This window comes from Emydura macquarii, unplaced genomic scaffold (genome assembly GCF_026122565.2).
Source record: "Emydura macquarii macquarii isolate MOO-44397 ecotype Brisbane River unplaced genomic scaffold, CSIRO-AGI_Emac_v2 contig_320, whole genome shotgun sequence".
Taxonomy (NCBI): Eukaryota; Metazoa; Chordata; order Testudines; family Chelidae; genus Emydura; species Emydura macquarii.
This window is the reverse complement of record NW_027130457.1, coordinates 6,139,639-6,162,653: the sequence shown is the minus strand read 5'-3', so window position 1 is coordinate 6,162,653 and position 23,015 is coordinate 6,139,639. Positions and strand designations below refer to the sequence as shown.

The 23,015-nt window shown below is 37.1% G+C and overlaps 1 protein-coding gene across 1 annotated transcript in view; it reads right to left on the bottom strand.

Moving 5' to 3' along the window:
* Positions 1-15,684, bottom strand: part of LOC137167612 (reticulophagy regulator 1-like) — a 38,219-nt gene extending 22,535 nt beyond the window's left edge. The window contains exon 1 of the mRNA XM_067569817.1: positions 15,473-15,684. Coding sequence (XP_067425918.1) covers positions 15,473-15,507 — 35 coding nt within the window. The 5' untranslated portion in view covers positions 15,508-15,684. The remainder of the gene's footprint in view (positions 1-15,472) is intronic.
* Positions 15,685-23,015: the final 7,331 nt, after the last annotated feature.

Here is a 23,015-nt window from a genome sequence, read left to right as displayed (position 1 = left end):
TTGGGGCCTCCCTTCTGAGGGGGATGGAGGCTTCCATCTGCCAACATGACATAATTCTTCAGGAGGTGTGCTGCATTCCTGGAGCCCACATCCAAGATATTACAGAAAAGTTGCCAAGCTTTATCTATCCTCTGACCATGCTGCTCTTCCACATGGGCACTAATGATACTGCCAGGTCTGACCCCGAGCAACTCAGTGGTGACTACAGGACTCTGGTAGCAAGAGTGAAGGGTGTCAGTGGAGGGGGTTGTCTTCTCGCCCATCCTCCTGGTTGAGGGTAAGGGCCCAGGCAGGGACGTGAACATCCTGGAGATGAATGCATGGCTGTGCAGATAGTGTCAATGAGAGGGCTTCAGCTTCCTCGACCATGGGAAGCTGTTCCAGGAGGATGATACGCTAGAAAAAGATGGGATCTACCTGACCAAGAAGGGGAAGAGCATCTTTGCATGCCGACTTGCCAATCTAGTGAGGAGGGCTTTAAACTAGGTTCCAGGTGACAGAAGCAGAGATAAGCATAAAAAGAGGAAATTGTAACAGAGGACTAGATTTTGGGGGTTGGGGGGGGGAGGGGGAAGGGAAGCATGAAAAATTACAATAGGCTCACAGGAGAAACAAGAGGGAAATCATGGGGGGGAATCTGTTCAACATCTCAGATGTCTATACACAAATACAAGGAGTATGGGAAATACACATTAAGAACTGGAAGTATTAGCCCATATGCTAAATTATGACAATTGGTACCACAGAGACTTGGTGGGATAAGTCTTATGACTGAAATATTGGTATAAAGGGGTACATCTTGTTTACGATAGACAAGCAGGAAAGAAAGGGAGGTGTTGCATTATACATTAAGAATATATACACTTGTTCTGAGGTTCAGAAGTAGGTGAGAACAGACCAGTTGAAAATCTCTGGGTAAAGATAAAAGGGGTAAAAAATACGGGTTGCATAATAGTAGGGGTCTAGTAGAGACCATCAACTCAGGAAGAGGAGGTGGATGAGGAATTTCTAGAACAAACGACAGAATATCCAAACCACAAGCCCCGGTAGTAAAGGGGGACTTGTAACTACCCAGACTTCTGTTGGAAAAGTAATACGACAAAACACAAAATTTCCAAAAAGTTGTTGAAATGTATTGGGGACAACTTTTTGTTTCCAAAAGGAAAGGAAGTAAACAGGAGGAAGCCATTTTAGACTTGATTATGACCAATAGGGAGGTAATGGTAGACAATCTGAAGCTGGAAGAGAATTTGTGTAAAGGTGATCACAAAACAATAGATTTCATGATTCTAAGGAAAGGAAGAAATGAGAACAGCAGAATAAGGCAATGGACTTAAAAAAAAGCAGACTTTAACAAACTCAGGGAACTGGTAAGGAGATAGAGTGATCCTATGACTCCTTTCACATTAGTATCTTTATAGATGAAGTGATACCTTTTTTGTGTATGCTAGCACATCTAAAACTAACGAAAATAAACCAAGCCATTGTTTTTAACTGCTGACTATTTTTTTTCTTCTCCTCATCCTTCTAGCAAACTGCTGCATCATTTCTAAAATTGCAACCAGCGAATGCACAAGCTGTCACATAGCAGCTGTAAAAACAGATGCTTCAACCTATCACGGTCACAAACTCTGGCCAGGAGATTCAGTAGCATGACATTCTCTGGAAATGACTAACGGCCTCATGCTCTCCGTTTGTATCTATATATCTGCTCACGCAAAGACCCATCAAGTTCTTCTCAGAAAGGTCAGTTAATCTCATGTTACTGATTTAAAAATCTCAGAGTTATACTGGAATGTTTTTAATCATGTGTACATATTATATATATATGTACACATACACCCCACCCAAAATTACAGCCATGACAAAGCAGAACGTGATGTGGCAACTGAAGGATTATAAACACATAAACAAGAGTTAGTAAGTACACAGCTTTAAACCATCCTGATATTCCAACAATAATAATCACATTTGCTTCAATTCTCTGCAGGCTTTGTGGACTAGAAGATGCCATTTATGTCCTATTACTCAAGTTGGTAGAATTGAAAGTTACATTCCTACAGCTATATAAATCAAAATCGCTAATATGTCTATTTTTGCAGTCTTTACAAAAAATTAAAATCCAGAGTTCAACAGAGAAGTTATTTTCTAGCTGTTACTTAGAATTTATCATTTAAGAACTTTATAGAGTTTGATAAATATTACATCTAAACAATTTAGAGGACTAAGAACATTTCTCATGGGCTACTAGCAATAGTTACAAAACTTGAACAAATGAAAGCAAGCTTGCAAAGTATAAGAGATCCTAGAAATAATACTTCTTCAAAACCACCTTGGCAGAAACAAAACTAAATATTTAAAATATTACATCGGCAATTTCTTAGCACCAAAAGCTTACAGATCTAGACAAGTTTGACGTCACATGAAAATCAGTTTTACATGTTACTCAGTTACAGATAACAAAAATGGCTTTCAGTTCCCCCCAAAAGTTCAAATTTCAGTATGTAAAATAAAATATTTTGAAAAAGCATAACCTTGATTTTAATTTATATTTCTGGAATAAAGGGTTATAATTAGTCATTTTAATTATATCATGTTAATAACTTAATGGCAAAAACTTCTAAAAATTCTATCATAAGATGGTGCAGTAGGATTATATTTACTATAATGAAGTATTACAGATTTGTGAACAGCATTGCATGTGGTATGTAGGAACCATTTAGTGCGAAGTAGAAACATCTAGTGTTAAACATCACTTAGATAGTACATTCTTAGTGATGTATCTGTCCAGTTTAGAAGGCTGATTATGTAGTCTTCTAAGTGTTTTCTCTGGTGCTACTTGGAGCTCCCAATGAAATAATTAGATATATTAAGATATTGAAAGTAATTTGTGTCAGCTGATTATGACAAAGCAAATGGAATAAATTTGTACTTGTGGCATAAATCAATCAGTGGGAGATGAAATAAACATCTATTTTCTTTGAACAGCTTAACAGAATTGCTTTAGTTAGTGAGGAACAAGCCTAGAAATATACTCTGCCCTCACCCAAGTGAACTGTTAACAGTCTTTGACCAAAACTCATGGTTATTAATTTACTTACTATAAACAGTTTAAGTTTTCTAAAGCAATCTATGATCGCTCTTTCTAATCAATCCCACCATTGTGCATCCACAAGGGAGTTCTCCTTCATTGCGCCTGACTCTAAGTCAAAAGCAGTCCTGAGGAAAGTCCTCTGGCTTTCACCAGCACTTAACATTATGGTCACTACATTATTCATATATTTCTTTAACAGTAGTGCTGTAGCAGCACCTCTCCTCTCAATGGCCCTCCAGGTCACAGGAATTTTATTTTTAGATTGAAGTTGATGAAATTTACTGGCCACAAGAAGAAATGAGCAACATCTCCAAATCCAAACTCCCTCTAATTATTACACCTCTCCCCAGTCCAACCATATAACAACTATGAAAGCTGTAAAGGCTCTGAATGGATGCATTCCGTTAACAATATACAGTGTTTCATAACTTTTCTAACAGTTTGGATTAACTTTTGTTCTTGGTTTGAAACATTTTGGGAGAAATGGAGGCAAAACTATTACCTACAATCAATGGTAATTTGTACTGAGTATATGCTCAAGTTAAGTCCAAAAAGACCACTTTTAACTTAGAAGAAGAGGATCAGGCTCCTGTCTCAATTTCTTTTGGAAGATGTGGTTTCTCTCAGGAAACCAGTTTTAATGGTTAATAAAAATAATGAATGCATAAAACTGAAATGTACTCAGTAACAATTTTTCCTATTAAATGCAGGTCACAAGTAGGAAATATTTGATCAACAGCAGTGCCAATAATGTTCACTCCCCATAGTAATGAGATATGTGGAGCATTTGATAACTATCATCTGTAGAACTCAGTACTTTATTAAGCAGTGCTATCCGAACTCTGAATATACTAATGCTTAGAACCATTAAAATTAGCCCAACCTAGGGGAAAATTAAAAAAAAAAAAAAGATTTGAGGAATAGTATCTTTTTGGGTTGAAGCCTCTCTGTTGTGGACCAATGTTAATATTTTAAGCAAATTCTTACAAATGCTTTCATCAAAGCAGCTTTTTTTTAATGATAAAAGGGTTGAAGAATGTTTTCTATAGAGTTCTTTATGTCGGTAAGGAGCCACAATAGTACTTATGGATAAGAAATAAATGATAAGTAAAATACATAGCTCTGAATAGTCCTGATCTGTAAGCCTTTTCCTTTCACTAGCCATGCTGCTTAATTTAGACATTTCACAATTGGATGTAGTACTAGTCCTCAGTTCAACAAGTCTGTGTACTACTGCTAAATTAAACTCTGTATCAACATCTTCATTAGTTGTGGATACCAGGTGAGTGTTTAAATATTTGGTGTAAGTAACAATACAAAGTCTCTTTCCTCCTTTACCTTTTGAATCTTTCCTGGAAATAAGGGAATCAGAGGATACATATACCTTAGTTGACCTAATCTGGGATATCATATTGGCTAAAACCTATTTTTTTCTGGTAGCTGAAGACTCTGAGTCCTATATTTTTGGGTATCCAAAACATCTGATTATCCATTCAAAGATTCTGAATGTGGGTTCCACTTGCTGATGAATAACAAGTCATCTCAAAAAATCCACACACTCATTCAGACACTACTATCTGTATCACTTATGAACTGCACACGCATTTCTGACTGAGAACAACATGGATTTTTCTGGTTAGAGAAATTTCTTTTGCTTCTCTTCATGATTCACAGGAGATGACTGTGGTATTTTATTACATGATTAGCATTTGATGATCCTGGATGCGTTTTTCAGGGAATCTGACGTACTGCAGATCTGATAGTATAGGACATATGACTCTGTATCTTCCCTGTTTCAACCAAACATATATTGATCTGTGATCCATGTACCAATATGCTCCCTGGCTTACTTGCTAATGCTGGCATTTGTTGTGCTATTTTCCTCTTTAGAATTGGTAAAGGATATCATGTCTCACGAAAGTTCCTGAAAACTATTACTCCAGTAAAATGAAGAACTTGCCTGGCATACTAGTTGAGAGTCAAGTCTTTCTAAAGCAGATGATCACAACGTTAAAAGAATAATATTAAGTTGTTTTACAATACTGGGGAAAACCTCATATTGGCCTGTGGCTACTCCTAGAAGTCAGCGTTCTCTGCCTGGAGTCTCTACTGAAGAGAGTGCACTTATCTCCTCAATTCATGATTGTTGTGAGGTATTGTGACTGTCCATGACTACGGTAGCCCACCTGAAAATGCCAAGGCTGCAAAAAGAGAGCAGATTCTCCCTAAACTGGTGGCTAATATTGCAGTTAGTTTCACCAACCAGGTACAAACAATGCCTCTGATTCCCCACACTGGTTATGAAGACACTAAAACAAGAAGTTACACAGCCCCTTTACCACATTTCAGTCTCTGGCCCCCAATTAGCACTAGGTCCAGTAAAGAGATAAGTTACTTAAAACTCTATTCCATTTACCAAAATGTTCTCCTGACCCCCAAAGGGTCAGCCACATTGCCAGATCAATATAGTTTGAATCTTACCAAAATATCACGCTGCCAGCCAATCCTTTAGTAAGTATAACTAAAGGTTTATTGTAAAAGGAAAGAAACAAATGAGAAGAGAAATATTAATAGGCAAAGTAATCAGATACACACAAGTGACATTAAAGTCCATATATATATCAGATTTGCAGCAGAACTGTAGAGTTTGCAGGCTTATACAGTTCCTCTGGTGTACTTCCAATACCTGGTTGAGGTCTCAGTCTTTTGTTTCATAGCTTCAGTTGTAGATGAGTTGATCCAGAGGTAGGAAGCAGGAATGAAGAAGACAAGATGGGGATGGTACAGCTGCCTTTTATGTTCCTTTGTCATGTGGCTTGTCCCAAACATAGCCACACACAGCACATGGGATAGAAAGCCTCAGAGTCTCCTGTCCATAGGCATGTTCTTACATGTCCTGGTGACTCATAAGGTGTAATCCCTGGACTCTTTCACTGGATTCATTGTACCTGTAAGATCCATTGATGGGCCATTAAACAGGTTTAGTGCTGCTGCCATCCTGTCTGGGGTGTCACCCAGAATCACAGCACAAGTTGAAATACAAATATGCCATACATATTTAGAACTTATAATACAAAATTGACACACATATAAATATGCTTATCAATCTTAGTGAATGATAACCTTTCCAATGGTACCTGACATGGCATATCTCGTACAAATTATTGTAATTTTGCAATATTTATATCAATATTATAATAAATGGTCACCCCTAATCCGGACAGTGTCACAGATATGACTTTCTATAATTCTATCACTTGATCTGGAGATATTTTTACTTTCCTCAGCTCTCTCTCTCAAAACAAATATCAATTTAATGATCAAAAACTTCTTGGGGAGAATCCTCTTCCCTACTTCCTCAACACCAGTAGCTTGCTCTAACACATCCTACATTTGTTGAGACTTACTGATAGATGAGCTACATAAACTCCAGTTAAAATGTTTTGAGTATTTCAGCTCCCATCCCATCTGTCTGCAGATACAGACCTACTTTTTGGAGCAAATTTGATGGGCCAGCCCTTACATAAAAGATTGCTTTAAACCACTGATTCCAAATGCCTCCAGTATCTCTTATAGATATCGTCAATCCTCTAGTCCAGGATTGCCGAGGAGGAAGAACAACAATACTAGGCTCCTCCTGGTACTGAGGTCATTTTTAAAATAATGTGTAATGTGTCACTGTAGCTAAATGTTACTAATTTCAAGTCCCCATTCTGCCAAATCACAAAATAAGCATTTCAGTGCTAACATTATAAACCTGATTTTTATAAATGCACAATATGATACTTGCCCTACTGTATTGTATTTTTGCCAAGCAGTAGCAGAATTTGTGGCCTTAAAGGTGATTTTCCCATTTGGATTAGTGTAATGTGTTTGTTTACAAAATGTATAGAAGTCCTGCTTCCTTGAACAAGAGGGGTAATAAACAGCAATACAGGCAACAATCTTTTTACAGAGGGGTAGCGTGTTAGTCTGTATACAGCAAAAACAATGAGAGTCCTGTAGCACCTTAAAGACTACAAATTTAATTTATGTAGGCATAAGCTTTCTTGGGCTGCAACCCACTTCGTCAGATGCAAGAAATAGAAATCAGATGGGGGGGGTATATGTATATACATCCAAGGGTAAGGAATAACAATGGGGAGGGGGTAGGTGTTAGCAAAGTCCATTCAGTTAGAGTAGATGAGGCCTATTCACAACCCTTGATTAGAAGGTGAGAATGTGTGAACAATGATAATTACTTCTTGCAATCAGATAACCATTCCAAGTCCCTATTCAGACCCAGTTTGATTGTGTCAAGTTTGCATATGAGTTCCAGCTCTGCAGTTTCTCACTGAAGTCTGTTTTTGAAGTTTTTTTGTAGCAATATGGCAACTTTCAAGTCAGCTACAGAGTGTCCTGGGAGACTGAAGTGCTCTCTGACTGGTTTATGGATGTTACAATTTTTTATGTCTGATTTGTGTCCATTTATTCTTTTGCGTAGTGACAGTCCAGTTTGGCCAATGTACATGGCAGAGGGGCATTGCTGGCACATGATGGCATATATTATATTAGTAGATGTGCAGGTGAATGAATTCCTTATGGTGTCTCTTCCCCTCCCCCCCCAGACCTCGTTGATGTCTCACTGGTTCACAAACTCTATGCCAGTTTTCCTCATTCAGCCATTGCACTTTTAACCTTGAAGACTCCTAGTCCAAGGCTGCTCACCAAGATCACATGATTTTGAAAAGTGAACGGGGCATTTATCCTACTTTTGTGAACCTGCTCTGCAACAGAGAAAACTCAGATCTTCAACTGCCAGACAAAGAGGAGCACTTTATCTCCCAAAATACCCTTATCTCTTTGGTTTTAGTTATTGTATGGCATTTTCAGCCCTTTCTATGTGGAGTTTCATCTGGCCTGTTTATACATCAATGCCCCTTAACATGGAAGCCATTAGCAACTTTTGCCATAGCAATATTATCATCATCATACATTACAGCCATATAATCAAACCTGTCATTCTGCCTTGTAAACATTTAGTGATATGGTCAAGTGACCATTTCATTTGGACATGTCATCAAATGAATAAGGCTTTCAAGCATATGGTGAAATTACTGAAAATGAGCAACTACTTGTTCAAATATTTAAATTTGTGCAGTGAATTAAATCTCCAAAAGAATATACACATTACACTTTACTATTTACTATCAAACACAAGGAAACTTATATTACTGCAAAAGGCCATGTTTTGAGTAATTATTTATAGTACATAACACCTAGAGGTTTCTACTGAGATTGAAATCCTGTTGTTCTAGGTACTGGGCAAGTACATAGTAAGAGACAGTCCATGCTCTAGAAAGCTTACAGTCAAAATAAACAAGACAGATAGTGGGGGAAAGAGGAAACCAAGTCATAGAGAGGTAAAGTAATTTGCCCAAAGTCACACAGAAATTCAGTGGCAGAGACTGAAATGGAACCCAAGTCTCCTGACTATCTAGTGCCCTAGCCACTGGACCACATTACCTCTCAGTAATGAACATATCCCTATTTTTGGTATAATTGAGGCTTTCAGTGATATGGGCAGTTATATTTCAATTACTTTTTGAAGCACTTACAGTTGTGTTTACACTTCTTGAGCAGTGAACAATAATATATTTAATAGAATCACAGAAATGTAGGGCTGGAGGAACCTCAAGAAGTCATCAAGTCCAGCCCCCTATGCTGAGTCAGGACCACGTAAACCTAGACCATCCCTGACAGGTGTTTGTCTAACTTCTTAAAAACCTCCAATGATGGGGATTCCACAACCTCCCTTGAATACCTATTGTAGTGCTTAACTAGCCCTATAGTGAGAAAGTTTTTCCTAATATCTAGCCTAAATCTACCTTGCTGTACATTAAGCCCATTATTTCTTGTCCTACCTTCAGTGGCCCTGGAGAACAATTGATCACTGTCCTCTTTGTAACAGCCCTTAACATATTTGAAAATTGTTATCAGATCCCTCTGCAGTATTTTTTTCTCAGCACTAAACATGCCCAGTTTTTTTTAACCTTTCTTCATAGGTCAAGTTTTCTAAGCCTTCATCATTTTTGTTGCTCTCCTCTGAGCACTCTCCAATTTGTCCACATCTTTCCTAGTGTGGTGCCCAGAACTGGACATTGTATTTCAGTTGAGGCCTCATCACTGCCAAGTGCACAGGAGGTAGTTATCCCACTTTCCTACATGCCACACTCCTGTTAATACGCCCCAGAATGATATTAGCCTTTTTTGTAGCGGCATCACATTATAGACTCATTTAATTTTTGACCCACTATAAACCCCAGATCCTTTTCAGCAGTACTATCAGTTATTCCCCATTCTGTAGTTATGCATTAGATTTTTCCTTCCTAAGTGAACTACTTTGCACTTGTCTTTATTGAATTTCATCTTGTTGATTTCAGACTCATTCTCCAATCTGTCAAGGTCCTTTTGATGTCTAATACTGTCCTCCAAAGTACTTGCAACCCCTCCCAGCTTGGAGTCATCAGCAAATTTGATAAGCATACTCTCCACTCAGTTATGCAAGTCATTAATGAAAATACTGACAAGTTCTGAATCCAGGACTGAACCCCATAGAACCTCACTAGATACAGCCTCCCAGTCAGAAGGTGAACCATTGAAAACTACTCTCTGAGTACAGTCTTTCAACGAGTTGTGCGTCCACCTTATACTAATTTAATCTAGACCACATTTCCCCATTTTACTTATAATAATGTTATGTGGGACTGTGTTAAAAGCCTTATTAAAATTAAGACATATGTTTACTGCTTTCCCCCATACAATAGGCCAGTCACTCTGTCAAAAAAAAAAGAAATTAGGTTGGTTTGGCATGATTTGCTCTTGACAAATGCATGCTGGCTATTCTTTATAACAATATTATTGCCTAGGTGCTTACATATTGATGGTTTAATAATTTTTTCCAGTATCTTTCCAAGTATTGGAGTTAGACTGATTGGCCTATAATTCCCCAGGTCCTCTTTGTTCCCCCTTTTAAAGACAGGTTTGTTTCCCCTTCTGCAAGCCTCTGGGACTTCACCTGTTCTCCATTGGTTCTCCCAAAGGTAATTGCTAAAAATGGTTCTGAGATTGTGTCTGCTAGTTTCTTAAGTACTCTAGGATGATTTTCATGAGGCCCTGCCCACTTGAATACATCTAACTTATCTACATATTCTTTAACCTGTTCTTTCCCTATTTGGGCTTGCCTTCCCTTTTGCTGTTAATAGACACTTAAATCCTGATGAGCAGCATTTCTCACGTAGTCTTCTCAGGATTTACAGCATTCCAAACCACAAATTCTGGGTCACATATTGAAGAGTAATGGGGGGAAAATCCTGTATTGTCCATGTTGAAAAATTCTTTTGGATCCCCTGACCTCTGTGCACAAATAGAACTACAACTTTTTTTTCACCATCTTCCATCAGTTCTCGCTAAGAATCATCAGCTAGAACTCTCTCTGATAGTTAATGTTTTTGTGACTTTTTAAAAAAAAGATGTTATTGAAACTGTTAACAGAGGATAAGGTACTGGGTAACTTAAGCATAGGTATCTTGATTTATTAGAAGGTAGTTGTGACCATTCTGTGTCTAGGGCAGCCACCTGGTAATGCCAAGGTCAGGGCAGGCTATGAAGAGAGAGCAGATTCTCCCAGCGCTGGTGGGTGGCACTGAAGCCAGGCTTCCCAACCAGCCACAAACAGTGCTTCTGACTTCCCACCGTGGTTATCAAGAAGTCCAAAATACAAATATACACAACCCCCTTTATTGCACTCCAGTCTCCGGCTCCCAATCAGCCACTAGGTCCAGTAAAGAGACCAGTTATTTAAACTCTATGCTCTTTACTAAAAAGGTTCCCTCTGATTCCAAAGGGTCAGCCACAGTACCAGATCAATATAAGTTTGGATCTTACCCAAAATACCACACTGCCAGCCAATCCTTTAGTAACTAAAACGAAGGGTTTATTATAAAAAGAAACAAACCATAAGAGAAATGTTAAAAGATTGAAGTAATCAGATATATACAAATGATTCGAATGTCCATATGCATCAAGTTTCTAGAAGAATTGTGGAGTTTGCAGGCTTGTAAAGTTCCTCTGGCATACATCCAGGAATTGGATGGGCCTCAGTCCTTTGTTTCACAGCTTCAGTTGCAGATGACTTGATTCAGAGGTAGGTTGGTAGTTGAAGCTGAATCCTGACTGAAGAACAAAATGGATACCCAGGGATCCGCCTTATATACCCCTGGCCCTTGCCAGGCTGCTTGTGAGATTTTACATGAACTAAAATGGAGTCTAGAGTTACGTGGGCAAGTCCTGGTGGCTTATGAGGCATATCTCTGGTTTCTCCCCTGGGCCCCTGGCCTCTGTGAGTGTCTTAATAGGTCGCCATAGGTATGTCTCAGGCAGCACAATTTGAAATACAGGTATATTAAATATATTCACAACTTCCATTACATATATCACACATGAACATAAGTATTATCATCTTACCTAACACAATTTAACCTTTCCAACAGTACCTGATATGACATATCTCATGTGAATTATTATGATTTTGACATACTGATGTTAAACCATATACTACCTCCCCCCCTCCCCCCGCGCCCCAATCTAACCAGCGTGATAGTAGTTGGCATTGCTATTGGCTTGTGAAAGCTGTTATACACTGTCTTTTTTTTAATGTAAAAGTTAGTTGCTAATAGGATAATTTAAAATAAAACAATACAGTAGAACCTCAGAGTTACGAATAACTCGGGAATGGAGCTTGTTTGTACTTCTGAAATGTTCATAACTCTGAACAAAACGTTATGGTTGTTCTTTCAAAAGTTTACAAATGAACGTTAACTTAATACAGCTTTGAAACACTAATATGCAGAAGAAAAATACTGCTTTCCCTTTATTGTTTTAGTAGTTTATGTTTAACACAGTATTGTACTTGCTTTTTTCCCTCTCTCTCTTTCTACAGCTGCCTGATTGTGTACTTCTGGTTCCAAATGAGGTGTGTGGTTGACTGGTCAGTTTGTAACTCTGGTGTTCGTAACTCTGAGGTTCTACTGTACATGATAATTTAACTGGACAAGGGAGAGTCATAAGTGGAATGAAATATTTCAAACGAATTAGAAACACAGTAGGCCATATAATTCTTGAGAATCTGGAATGTGATTTTCAAGAGCGCTCAGTATTGGCCTAATACATCTCTCCTGGAAGTCCATGGTAAACACTGATTGCTTTTGAAAATCCCATCTTTAGTGTTTAAATTGGGAGTGGACTGAATAATGACCAGTGAAAAATATCTTCAAAGTCCTCGTTCTATAGACAATGGCCTGTGCAGAAATGCCACTATCCTCTTTCTCAAATGCACCAAGCAGTTATACCACAGTTACTCCATTACCTCCCAATTCATTTCAAGATCCTTTTCAAAACTGCCCCTTTTAAAACTATGAAATGAATTGCTCCAGTCTACCAAACAAACCTCTTCTCTTTACTTCTTTCTGCTCAACTACAAATGATCTCCTTTTTGACCCTCCATACAATCTTACAACTGTTGGTGCAAGAGCTTTCTCTTGCTCTTTGAAACACTCTTCCTGTTTCTCTGTATATCTCATTGACCCTCCAGCTAACATCAAATGCTGCCTGAAAATCACATCTTTTCCCCAGAACAGCAAAGGAAAATCTAAACTAACTGTATTTAACACTCAAAAGCACTGAGAGATATAGACTATAGAAAAACTATATATAAAATAAAACTATTATTAACCATGTGGTAAAACTAAAATGGATGTTTTCCCCTGTACATGCTCAGTTATTTTCAAATGTTGACCTAGAATTTATGCAAGTCAGGGTTAAATGCCCAGAAAAATCCACTAGTAAAAATGATGACCTCTTTGACAAGACAAAAAAGCAAATGAAACCAGAAAAACTCCTCTTTATAGAAGATGGGGGGAGGAAAGGCATAAACACCTGAGTCTTTTTTAAAATATAAAAACAGTTTCCACTCTGAGAATTTATAAAACAGAAAACAAGTGAGAAATTCACATTACTGAGCCCAGTTCAAAGGAAAGAAAACGGAAAACAAATATTGCACTTCAGTATGAGGGACAGATTAGACATATAGATGGAGGCTGCAAGTGGGGTTTGGTACAGAGCTGTAATCCCCAGTTTGCTGATTACATCAGATTTCCAATCCTTGTATTCCCCTGGAGAGGCACAAAGGGTGGGGGACCAGGATCTGGGCCCATGAATTCAAGGGGTGTTCCAGGAATGCATTATGGCAGGAGTTGGTCCTATTAATATTAATATATTTTGTTTCAAGTTCTCTCTTCTGAAGTGTTTGCTAATCAAAGCTTTAGTTTACAAAACTCTAAATTTCTACAGTGTTAACTCATATCTAATAGACAAGACCTCCTTACAACAAATTCTGAACTCCATATGCTGTCCATATTCTTCTAGTTTCCTTTGCATATTGGTAAATATCAGATTAATTAAAAAGTTTCAGAATTACTAGCTAAATTTTTCACTCGTGTTAAGATAATACAGATGGAAAATAATCTCTGTGATCAAAGTGTTCTATTCCCTTAGAAATGCAAGATATAGTCCCCTCATAAGATTGACCTGATATAATGAAAAATCACACTTTTGTTTACTCCCGAATTTTCTTATGTCACCCCATTATTCTTTCCCTGTATTGTAAAGATAACCACATTTTTAATAAATAAAAGTACCAGTGAAAGTGATTTTAATAAAAAGCAGCTAAATAGATATTTAAAAAAGACCATTAATAACCAATTACAACTTCACTTTAAAAATAACCATGTTACATTCAGTTACAATACTTTTACATCAGATATTTGCCAAAGCCCAGATTCTGCAATCAGATGTGCATGTGCTTGCACAGAGCCCCAATCATGTCACCAGGGATCCACGTGGGGATAGGAGTTTGCCCACATCCAATTGCAGAATCAGGTCCTAAGATATTGTCCTGGAGTGGACAAGTAGAAATAGATATTTTGTATTCAACTGTATCCTCTGGTAGCAGCAAAGGTCCATAAATCTTGGAAAAAATAACTATTGTGCTTGTATCCAAATGCATCCATTGGGATGATACACTCAAACCCTAAGTGAATCTAGAGTTCTGGCTCTTACAATTCCTTAAAATGTGCCCTGGCTGTACAAAATCATTTTTGAAAAGCTGAAAGTCTTCAAGCAAATTTCTGCCATCTTCATAAGTATTTTAAATTTTCTGATTCACACAGGGCAATGTACAATTTGTGAAGTCTCAAACTGTTCCTTTGGTCATGCTTTGGAGCCAATATTTTTCACCAATATCATAATACTGAAAATAATCCCAGAGTGGAGAGATTGTTTGGCTTTCAAATAACAAAAAAACCAAATAAACAAAATAAAATAAAATAAAATAAAATAAACAAATAAAAATAAACCCAAAACCATAAAGCAGAAACTTTGCTGTAGTCTGATTTACACCCAAAAATAAAATATAATTTTTTTGTATGTGTGAAGGAAGAAAAACTTTTTCCTTCAGACAACCAAGATGTTATTTCCTAAAGGGTTACTGGTTTCAACTTGTTTTGGCAGTCCATACAACGTTAAATCCAATGCTATTCATTGTTCATATTTTCCTATTCCCGTTAAGGAATCCAACTCAATTATTTCTAGGATACACTAAAGATTGTTCAAATTCATACTTCACTTTAAACACATTTTAATGTGATTATTAATAATGTCTGCATTTAACTTATATATATAGATAAATTTAAGTCATTATATTTATTTCTGTGCTGTAACAAACTAGTTGCTTCTAAAACTAAATTTTAGATCAGTACCTCTTTCTCAGTCCCTCTCCTATGATTTTACAATCTAATTTAAACAAACAGCAGATCTTAGAGTGTATTCCACAGGCATACCTCAGGAATGCAATGTCCTATCTAGCAGTATGAATTATGGATCTGTCAATAATGGGCTCCACAGAAGTTGTGTGTGTCTCTGACATTTTGAGGTTTATGTTGTCAGGATTATGGCTGTGAGGAGTGATTTATTAGAAATCTTAAATTGTTTTGTGTCATTCACTTTCTTTTTACTTAAAAATAACACACTAGCACTTATATAGCATTCTACAATATAAAACCTCTCTATAAATATTAACTAATCCCAACAGTGCTGTGAGCTAAGTACCTTAGATCCATTTTAAAGATGGTAAATTGAGACAGATGAAGTGATTTGCTATAATCACAGAACAGGTTTGAGTTAGGGCTGGGATCAGAATTCAGGAGTTCCTTGCTTTTATTCCTATACTACTTCAAAATACACAATTCTATATGAAAGAATTATTAAAGTAAATTACTGTACCTTTTACCTTGTCCAAAATCCTCACCTTCTGACATTTCAGACCAAAAAAAAAATCTACACCAAACTAGTTAATCCAGACAAAATTTTTCAATTCTTTGTGTTTTAGAAGAAAAACAGCCCAGGACTCTGCTTTGTGTGCTTCTGAGTAAAGTGCTTCTTGTTCAGAGAGTGTGTGTTTACACACATCCTAAGCATCTGTTTGTCTTGAATGAAGTTCAGAGTGTTCTATTTTGATTGGCTAATTCTATAAATAAATAGGTTACATCTTACTACAAGTCCCGTGACAGGATATTGGGTTTCAAGCATGGCTCAAAAGCCAAATATTTTTTTATGGTCATGTGAGGAGGATTCACCAGCCAATAATTAACCTTTTTTTTTTTTTTTTGCCTAACTCCACTGAAGCTCCTCTGCTCCCTCTCTAATTTTCTTAGTTGTAACTAAGCACAAACCAAAATAGTAGAAAACTACAGTATATGGAGCTTACCAGGAACTTCACAGCAGTTTAACAAACCATATATAGAAAATACTGTATAGTAGTTTAGAAAAAAGTTATACTGTAACTGTGATAACATCTACAAACTTTGTTTATTGGCTGTCTCTGCCATACAGTTGGCAGACACAACATACTGTTATTTTTCCCCTCCTACAACTAGAAATATCATGAGACACTAGCAGTTCCTTAGGGAAAATGAATTGGAAGATCTATATTTCCAGTTAGGATTAATTTCCTTCTTGCGATATGAGCACAAGTTCCTTGATTCTGTGTGTACTTGTGAGAGTCTGTCAAGTCAGGGAAATTGCCTCCTCACAGGGTTGCTTCTTTCCACAAGACAAGAGTTTGACATAGGCATATGATCTTTATAGTATCCTTATGGACCATCACTACTTATGGATATCATTATGCAAAAATCTGTTTTCTAGAAGAGGAAGCAACAAGTTTAGATTTTCCTTACCAGAAAGAATTTATGCAAATGTTTCCTGGAAATAAGAAGTGTTTAAAAAAACCTATTGTTTTAAAGTATCTGATCAAAGTAGGGATAATAGGTAAGGCAAAAATCAGGCTCAATGTTCTATTTATTAAGCCTTCTGAAGTTTACAATGTGTCTATGTATTATAAGTAGTACAATATTGACTAGAAAACTGCTTCTTAATTTAAAAAACAAACTAAGGAAAAAGGATACACATTTTCAAAACAAAGGGATTCTAAATGAGTAGTAGGATCTATCTTGTAGCAAGAATGGACCAAAATTAAAAAAAAACAACTATATAGCTCACAAAGACTGGCTACTTCAAGTCACAAGAGCTAAGCTGGTTGGGTAAATATTTGGATTAGAGACCATGTAAAAGTCTCAGAAAATGGATGGACATCAGAGAATGTGCATGTTGGAGGTCTGAAGGAAAAGGAAGTTTCACTCTTTTCCCTGTCCCAAACTTTCAGCCACTTTCTGCTTTCTTCTCCTTTCCAGTCTTCCACACTGTCCCTCTCCTCAGTCCTCGGCTAATCAACTCTTCCTTCCAAGCCATACTCCTTCCTTCCTTCCTCCCTCCCTTTGTTACAGATGTTGAGGGTCCAACAGGCGTGGGTGGTGTTCTGCACCCCAACAACCCAATTTAACTGTACACACAGTGGTAAAAGTGATGCCGCTTTACACAACAGATTTGTTCCCTATGAATATTCAGTCATAATTGCTTCCTTTAGTGACCAAACAAAGTGTATTGTTTTTTGTTCTTGTTAGCATAACTAAGTTAGAGGGAGCTGGATTCCATTCTGGCTTGCAACTCTTCAACAAAATTGTTAACTATGTTCCATTTCCAGAATAATGGTGATATGGAATACAGAAAAGAACCCAATTTGACTGAGCTTTTTCAGGCTTATCAGTTAGAAAAACACATTCTGTTTGATTATATAGAATGTGTGTGTGTACATCCATCCGTCCACCCACCCCATTAAATTAACATTAAAGATTGCAAAGTCAAGCACTCAAAAATTAGGAAATGCCAGAATTAAGGTTGCCATGCATCTTTAATTCCTCCCTTATGCACATGCATTATGATGCAGTCTTTAATTACATGATCACATACTATTTTTTCCACATGACCCATGCCTGATTCAATGCACAGGATGGATGGTGCTCACATAATAAGCAGCTATTCAATATTTTGTTTTATCCTCCTTGCTTAATATGTGGCCTTAGGCCTTATTTACTGCATACTATTCAAACCCTGCTCTGAACACAATTATTTCCTCATGGGCTTTTCTCTGATGATCATTACTATATTATCTCAGTGCTTCACAAACAATAATTTGTCTTTCCAATACCCATCAGAGAAGAGGAAGTTATTAAACCCATTTTACAGATGTGGAGCTGAGCCACTGAGAGATTATGGTCAAAAGTGTCCACTAATTTTAAATGCCCAATTTGAGATACCTTGGACCTGATTTGTCAGGGTACTTAGCATTACACAGCACTTCATATGTTAAAAGCAAAGCTCCCACTGACTTAAGTTGTAATTGTGAATGCTCAGCACTTCTGCAAATCAGACCCTGGGGTCTCAAATCAAACATCCAAGAAAATTATCCTTTGTCACCACACTCCGAAAAGTTTGGTTTAAGTGACTTGCTTAGTGTCATAGGGAAACTATAGCAGACGCAGGGATAGAATCCAGTTCTCCAGGGCAGCATACAACTGCTTTAATCATAAAACCAACCTTTCTCTTCCTGATTCATTCACTACATACCGTCCCAACTTCTGTAACAAATGAGGGTAGGGTCCCAAAGACAACAGTCTCCTTTACTAAACAACCCTCATTTATCTCAGAGGAGTTTTTTAAATAAATGTGACAGTTAATGTTTATTTTTAAGCATTTTTTCAATTTTTATTTATTTACATTTTCACAGTTGTGGGAAATTATGGGAGGGGCTCAGACAATGATTTAATAATAGTTGACTGAGATTTAAAAAAAAAATAAAGCTTTATAACCATTAAGAAACAAACTATCAACATTAAGAAAAACAACTGTTGTTGTCAACATCAATAACTGTCAAAATATACAAAGTAAATATTCTTAAATCAAACTGTAATAGGTTCTCAAGCAGCATTTTTAGTAGCAAACTGAAAAATCAAAAAAATCCATTATGTGGCATAATATTGACACAACATGTTTCATCAGCTGGGGTGAAACCTTTATATTCACAGCTCAATTCACTACTTGCCTAGACCATATTGGGTTGTAGTTTCTTTATGTATTATTATAGGAGAAATGAGTTTTGAAGAGGGACTTAATAAAAGTTAAGAAGGTGGCTTTTATGGGCTTTGACTCACTAGAAGCTTTCCCTGCTCAAGTGATACGGAAGGAACTGTGAAAGTGCTTGTTTGAGAAGCAAGCAATCAAGGCTGGCATCATAGGCAGAATCAAGGTAAGAACTGACTTTACAATAAGGTAACAGGTTGGATAGGTAGGGTGGAACCAAACTGTGGTGATCTTTGAAAGCAAGGACAAGAAATTTGTTTGAGATAGGAGAATGGGAGCCAAGAGAAGGACTTAAAGGGTGTGTGAGATGTAGTCAGGACAATAAGCCAAGCTGTGCAAGATGATCAAAACTTGGACAAGCGTTACAGTACTAAGAGTCATCAAGTAAATTTCCCAGGTCTTTATTAGCATGGTTGTCAAGTAATTTCATATCAATCTCACTAATTGTAATCATTTTATTTTTAAATCACATCTCTTCAGGCCAGGTAAGTGACATATGGCTCTGGGGGCAGCAACAAGTGTGCACTGTTATGATTAAGTATTCATTAATATGACAGGGAAAGGCAACATTTCATTCTAATTATTACTGGTTTGGCACCAGCAACATCTTGGGCTACTGGAGAGCCAGATAAAGAATATTACAGTTACAAATGTAACAATGTAAAAATGTGACAGACTGTGTGCGTGCGCACGCACACGTGTGGGACAGCTGTTGAATTACTGCCTTCTACTTAGACTCAGAGAATACCTGTGACATACAAGTTTGAATGAGTGTTATTAAAATGATTTTTGTTTCCAATTCACAGAAGAGATGAATCACATCAAGGTTGTTGTTTCTCCCTCCAGCAGCAGAAGGTGACAGGCAGAAGGGATGGATCATGTGGGCTCTGATCTGGTATGCATTCCCAGTTCCACAGGATGAGCAGCAGGCTGGTAGTAAATATGCATGAATCACTGTTGCCATGCCAATTGTCAGTACTGGCAACACTGTCAAATATGAGTTCCCTGGAACAGTTCTTTTCTCCCACAATTCAAGTTTATGGAATTTCCCCATCTCTACCAGACAAACTACACAAGTAAGATACATAGGTGTACTTGCCACACACCATTTAGTGTGGGGACACTCCACATGGTATTGAATCAGCACCGGAAAGCCAGGCAATGTATGAAACAAGCTCATGTAATGTGCAACATTCTTTTTTAATTTGTCTACAACCTAGTTGGAAAGAAAAGGACCTACGTCTGTTACAATTGCCTTAATGTGTCTAGTTATTTATATTTAACTAGTGAAGGATATTCTGCTTCTGTATACAGAAGGTTATTTATATATTTCATGAATCATCTTACAATGACTTTACATTACTCAAAGTGCCATTAGGATGTTATTTTATTTTGTAAGGTTCAGTCTATGTAACGATTATGTAAGCATGAAGGGTGTAGTTGGTACAATTTATTAAATATAGTAGAAATTGCATAGAATACTATTCCTACAAGATTATCAATTTATAATGATTTCTCCCTACCTTCCTGAGACTTTATTTTGCAAGTTATATTTATTCTGTTAAAAAGCAGAGGGGAGGAAAACTGTATGAGGAATCTCTAATAACAATATTTATTAAAGATGTACATCTAAGGAATTGAGATTGGAGCTAAAAATCAATCAATGTCAATTTTGCATATTAAATAAATACATTAATATTAAGCATATTTCCATGTTCGCTTATAGTCTTCTCCTTGTGCTGTTCAGGGTGTGATGGCCTTCTCAAGGTATTGCTAATCAGAGCTTAAAAGCTAAACTACTGTTCAATGGGGCTGCATAGTGCAGGTTGTTTTTGTTTTTTTTAACATACGTGCTCACAAACCTATACTTTATTCTATATTTGCCCCATGATGATAATCTGTACTGTCCAGTGATACAAGAGGGACATAAGAAACCCTCTCAATGTCTTGCAACAAAGTACCAAGATATCTTGAATCAAAACATCTTAAAGGCTAGATGCAGAGATGGACTTCACTACTTGAACTCTGTACATTCCCTTTTTTAATGAACTGGGTATGTCAATATTTTACTAAAAGAAAATACATCAACTAAAGATAAACATACCTAATATTCCATGAACTTTATTACTCTCCCTTTTCATACCTAGAAGTGTATAGATATTGTCCAAATAATTTTCATTCACATATATAAGTACAACATAAAATGTGTAAGTTTACACTGTTTATATCAGAAGTCTATTATAGCAACTTCTGTGCAACACTGAAGGATATGTGCTGTATGTATGACTTGTACCCTATAACCCTTTAAGCTGTTCTGTATGGCGCCCCACTGATTTAAAAATGTATGTGCAAGACTACACATGCCTAACTTTGAAAATCTTCCCATGGTATATCTGTGTATATCAAATTTCTGACATGTCCCCATCAAAGTACTGTGTGTCTGTGTGTGTATTAAGGAAAGCAATTTGTGGGTGAATTACCATGTAATTCTATATAAAAAATTCATCACGCTTGATCTGGCCAATGTGATTTACATAAGTATTGTACCATTAACTAAGGCCCTGATCCAACAAGTTGTGTGAGGGCAGATCCCTTGTACATACATAAAATATATTTTATACGTTTTATATAATATATATAGAGATTTTTGTTTATATAGTCACACTTGTATGTGTCCATTGGATTTGAGTATACATATACAAAATTACTGTTTTATCATAAAACAGTTTTAAAGGTTGTCATTTTTACTTTATAACATTTAAAATTTGCTATAAAATATTTTATACCTAAAAATCTGTTTATATATACCTAGAGGAATGATCAGATAGAAGCCTCCTGGTCTAACAGTTAGACCAATGCTTAATTCTCTGAAAGCAGGATGTTTGTACATAATAGCAAATGAAAAACATCGTATACAAGCAGCTCATGAAACTCTTAGAGAGCCAGCCAAAATAAGCTGTAATGAAAAATTCCCCTCTCCAAATGGAATTCTGTAAGTTATGTTTCTTCTCCGTACGTGGAGGAAATAACCTAATTATTAAAACAGGTTTTAAAAATGAACTAAATATTTAGAAAAAATGAATTCAGGTTGGATGGCAAAAATCATATATGCAGTATTAAAATAGCCATAGAAAACAGAGCTAAAACACAGGCAACAAAGTCCTCAGAGCAAAGCACACAAGTCACATTTTTCTTAAGGAGACATACAAAAAAGGAACATGGGGGAGGCATCTCTGTCAAGAGACACCAACACCTGATTTGTAAGCCATGAATTGTCATTATGTGTAGTTATTGTCTCACCATGAGGATCTCATGCTAGCCCATTTGCGTGAAACACAGAGCCCAAGAATTTTTCCCCCCTCTGGTTTTTGCATATAAGCCACAGAAAGAATGTGAGAGGCAGAAGACATTTCCAAGTTTAAAAAAGCAATCACATTCCTAGATGTGTCAAAGGAGCACATCTTCCTCAAATACAAATATCATAGACCATGGTGAATGTGTGTGGCAAAGTGAGAGAGGACCTGGATAGTATGCCAGGAGTCCTTTCTACTAAGGATGAAAATCACAACTTTCCCTGGGACTTTTTGGCCATGGAATCCTGTTAAACAACTGTAAGAGAAACAAAGGTGGAAAACAAAAATGTGTCACTTTGAATCACACTGATCAGTTTCTAAATTAATTTCAGAACAGAACTAAGCACCATTCATATTTTCAAGACATATTATTAGTTCTTGTGTGAAATTGTAAGAGTTGGATTTTTTTGTTTTGTTTTTATTGGACATAGCCCATTTCCTATCTATCCGGAAGTCTATAGACTGTAGGCATATACTACTTCACCCAGTATTATCGGAACTCATGCTAATTAAATAAATCACAGACCTGGCCAAGCAGGCAAGTAAATGACAGACACATGGGGATGGGTTTAATCAGCAGGCTGCAACTTTATTAATTATACACTGGGACGTGCACTACCATGCCCAATCCTTACTCTAACATACCAGGCATTTTAATTGGTTCCAGGGCAGTTTGCAGGGCTCCAACCTCACAAACAAAACAATAACTCGAGGTAGACCCTCCCTGATGTACCCCATGGACTCATCTCAATTATGAAACCTCTGTCTCCCCACCCCTATGCAAGTGTGCATTGGGGGGGGGGGGGGGGGGGGGAAGAGAGGGAGCGGGAGGAGGAGAAGAGGGTGATAGAGGCCACAAGGCTGGTGGTGGGGAGACTTCAATCTGCAAATATTTCTGGTCTCTCCCCTTATATAAAGGCAAGGTCCTACAGTGAAAT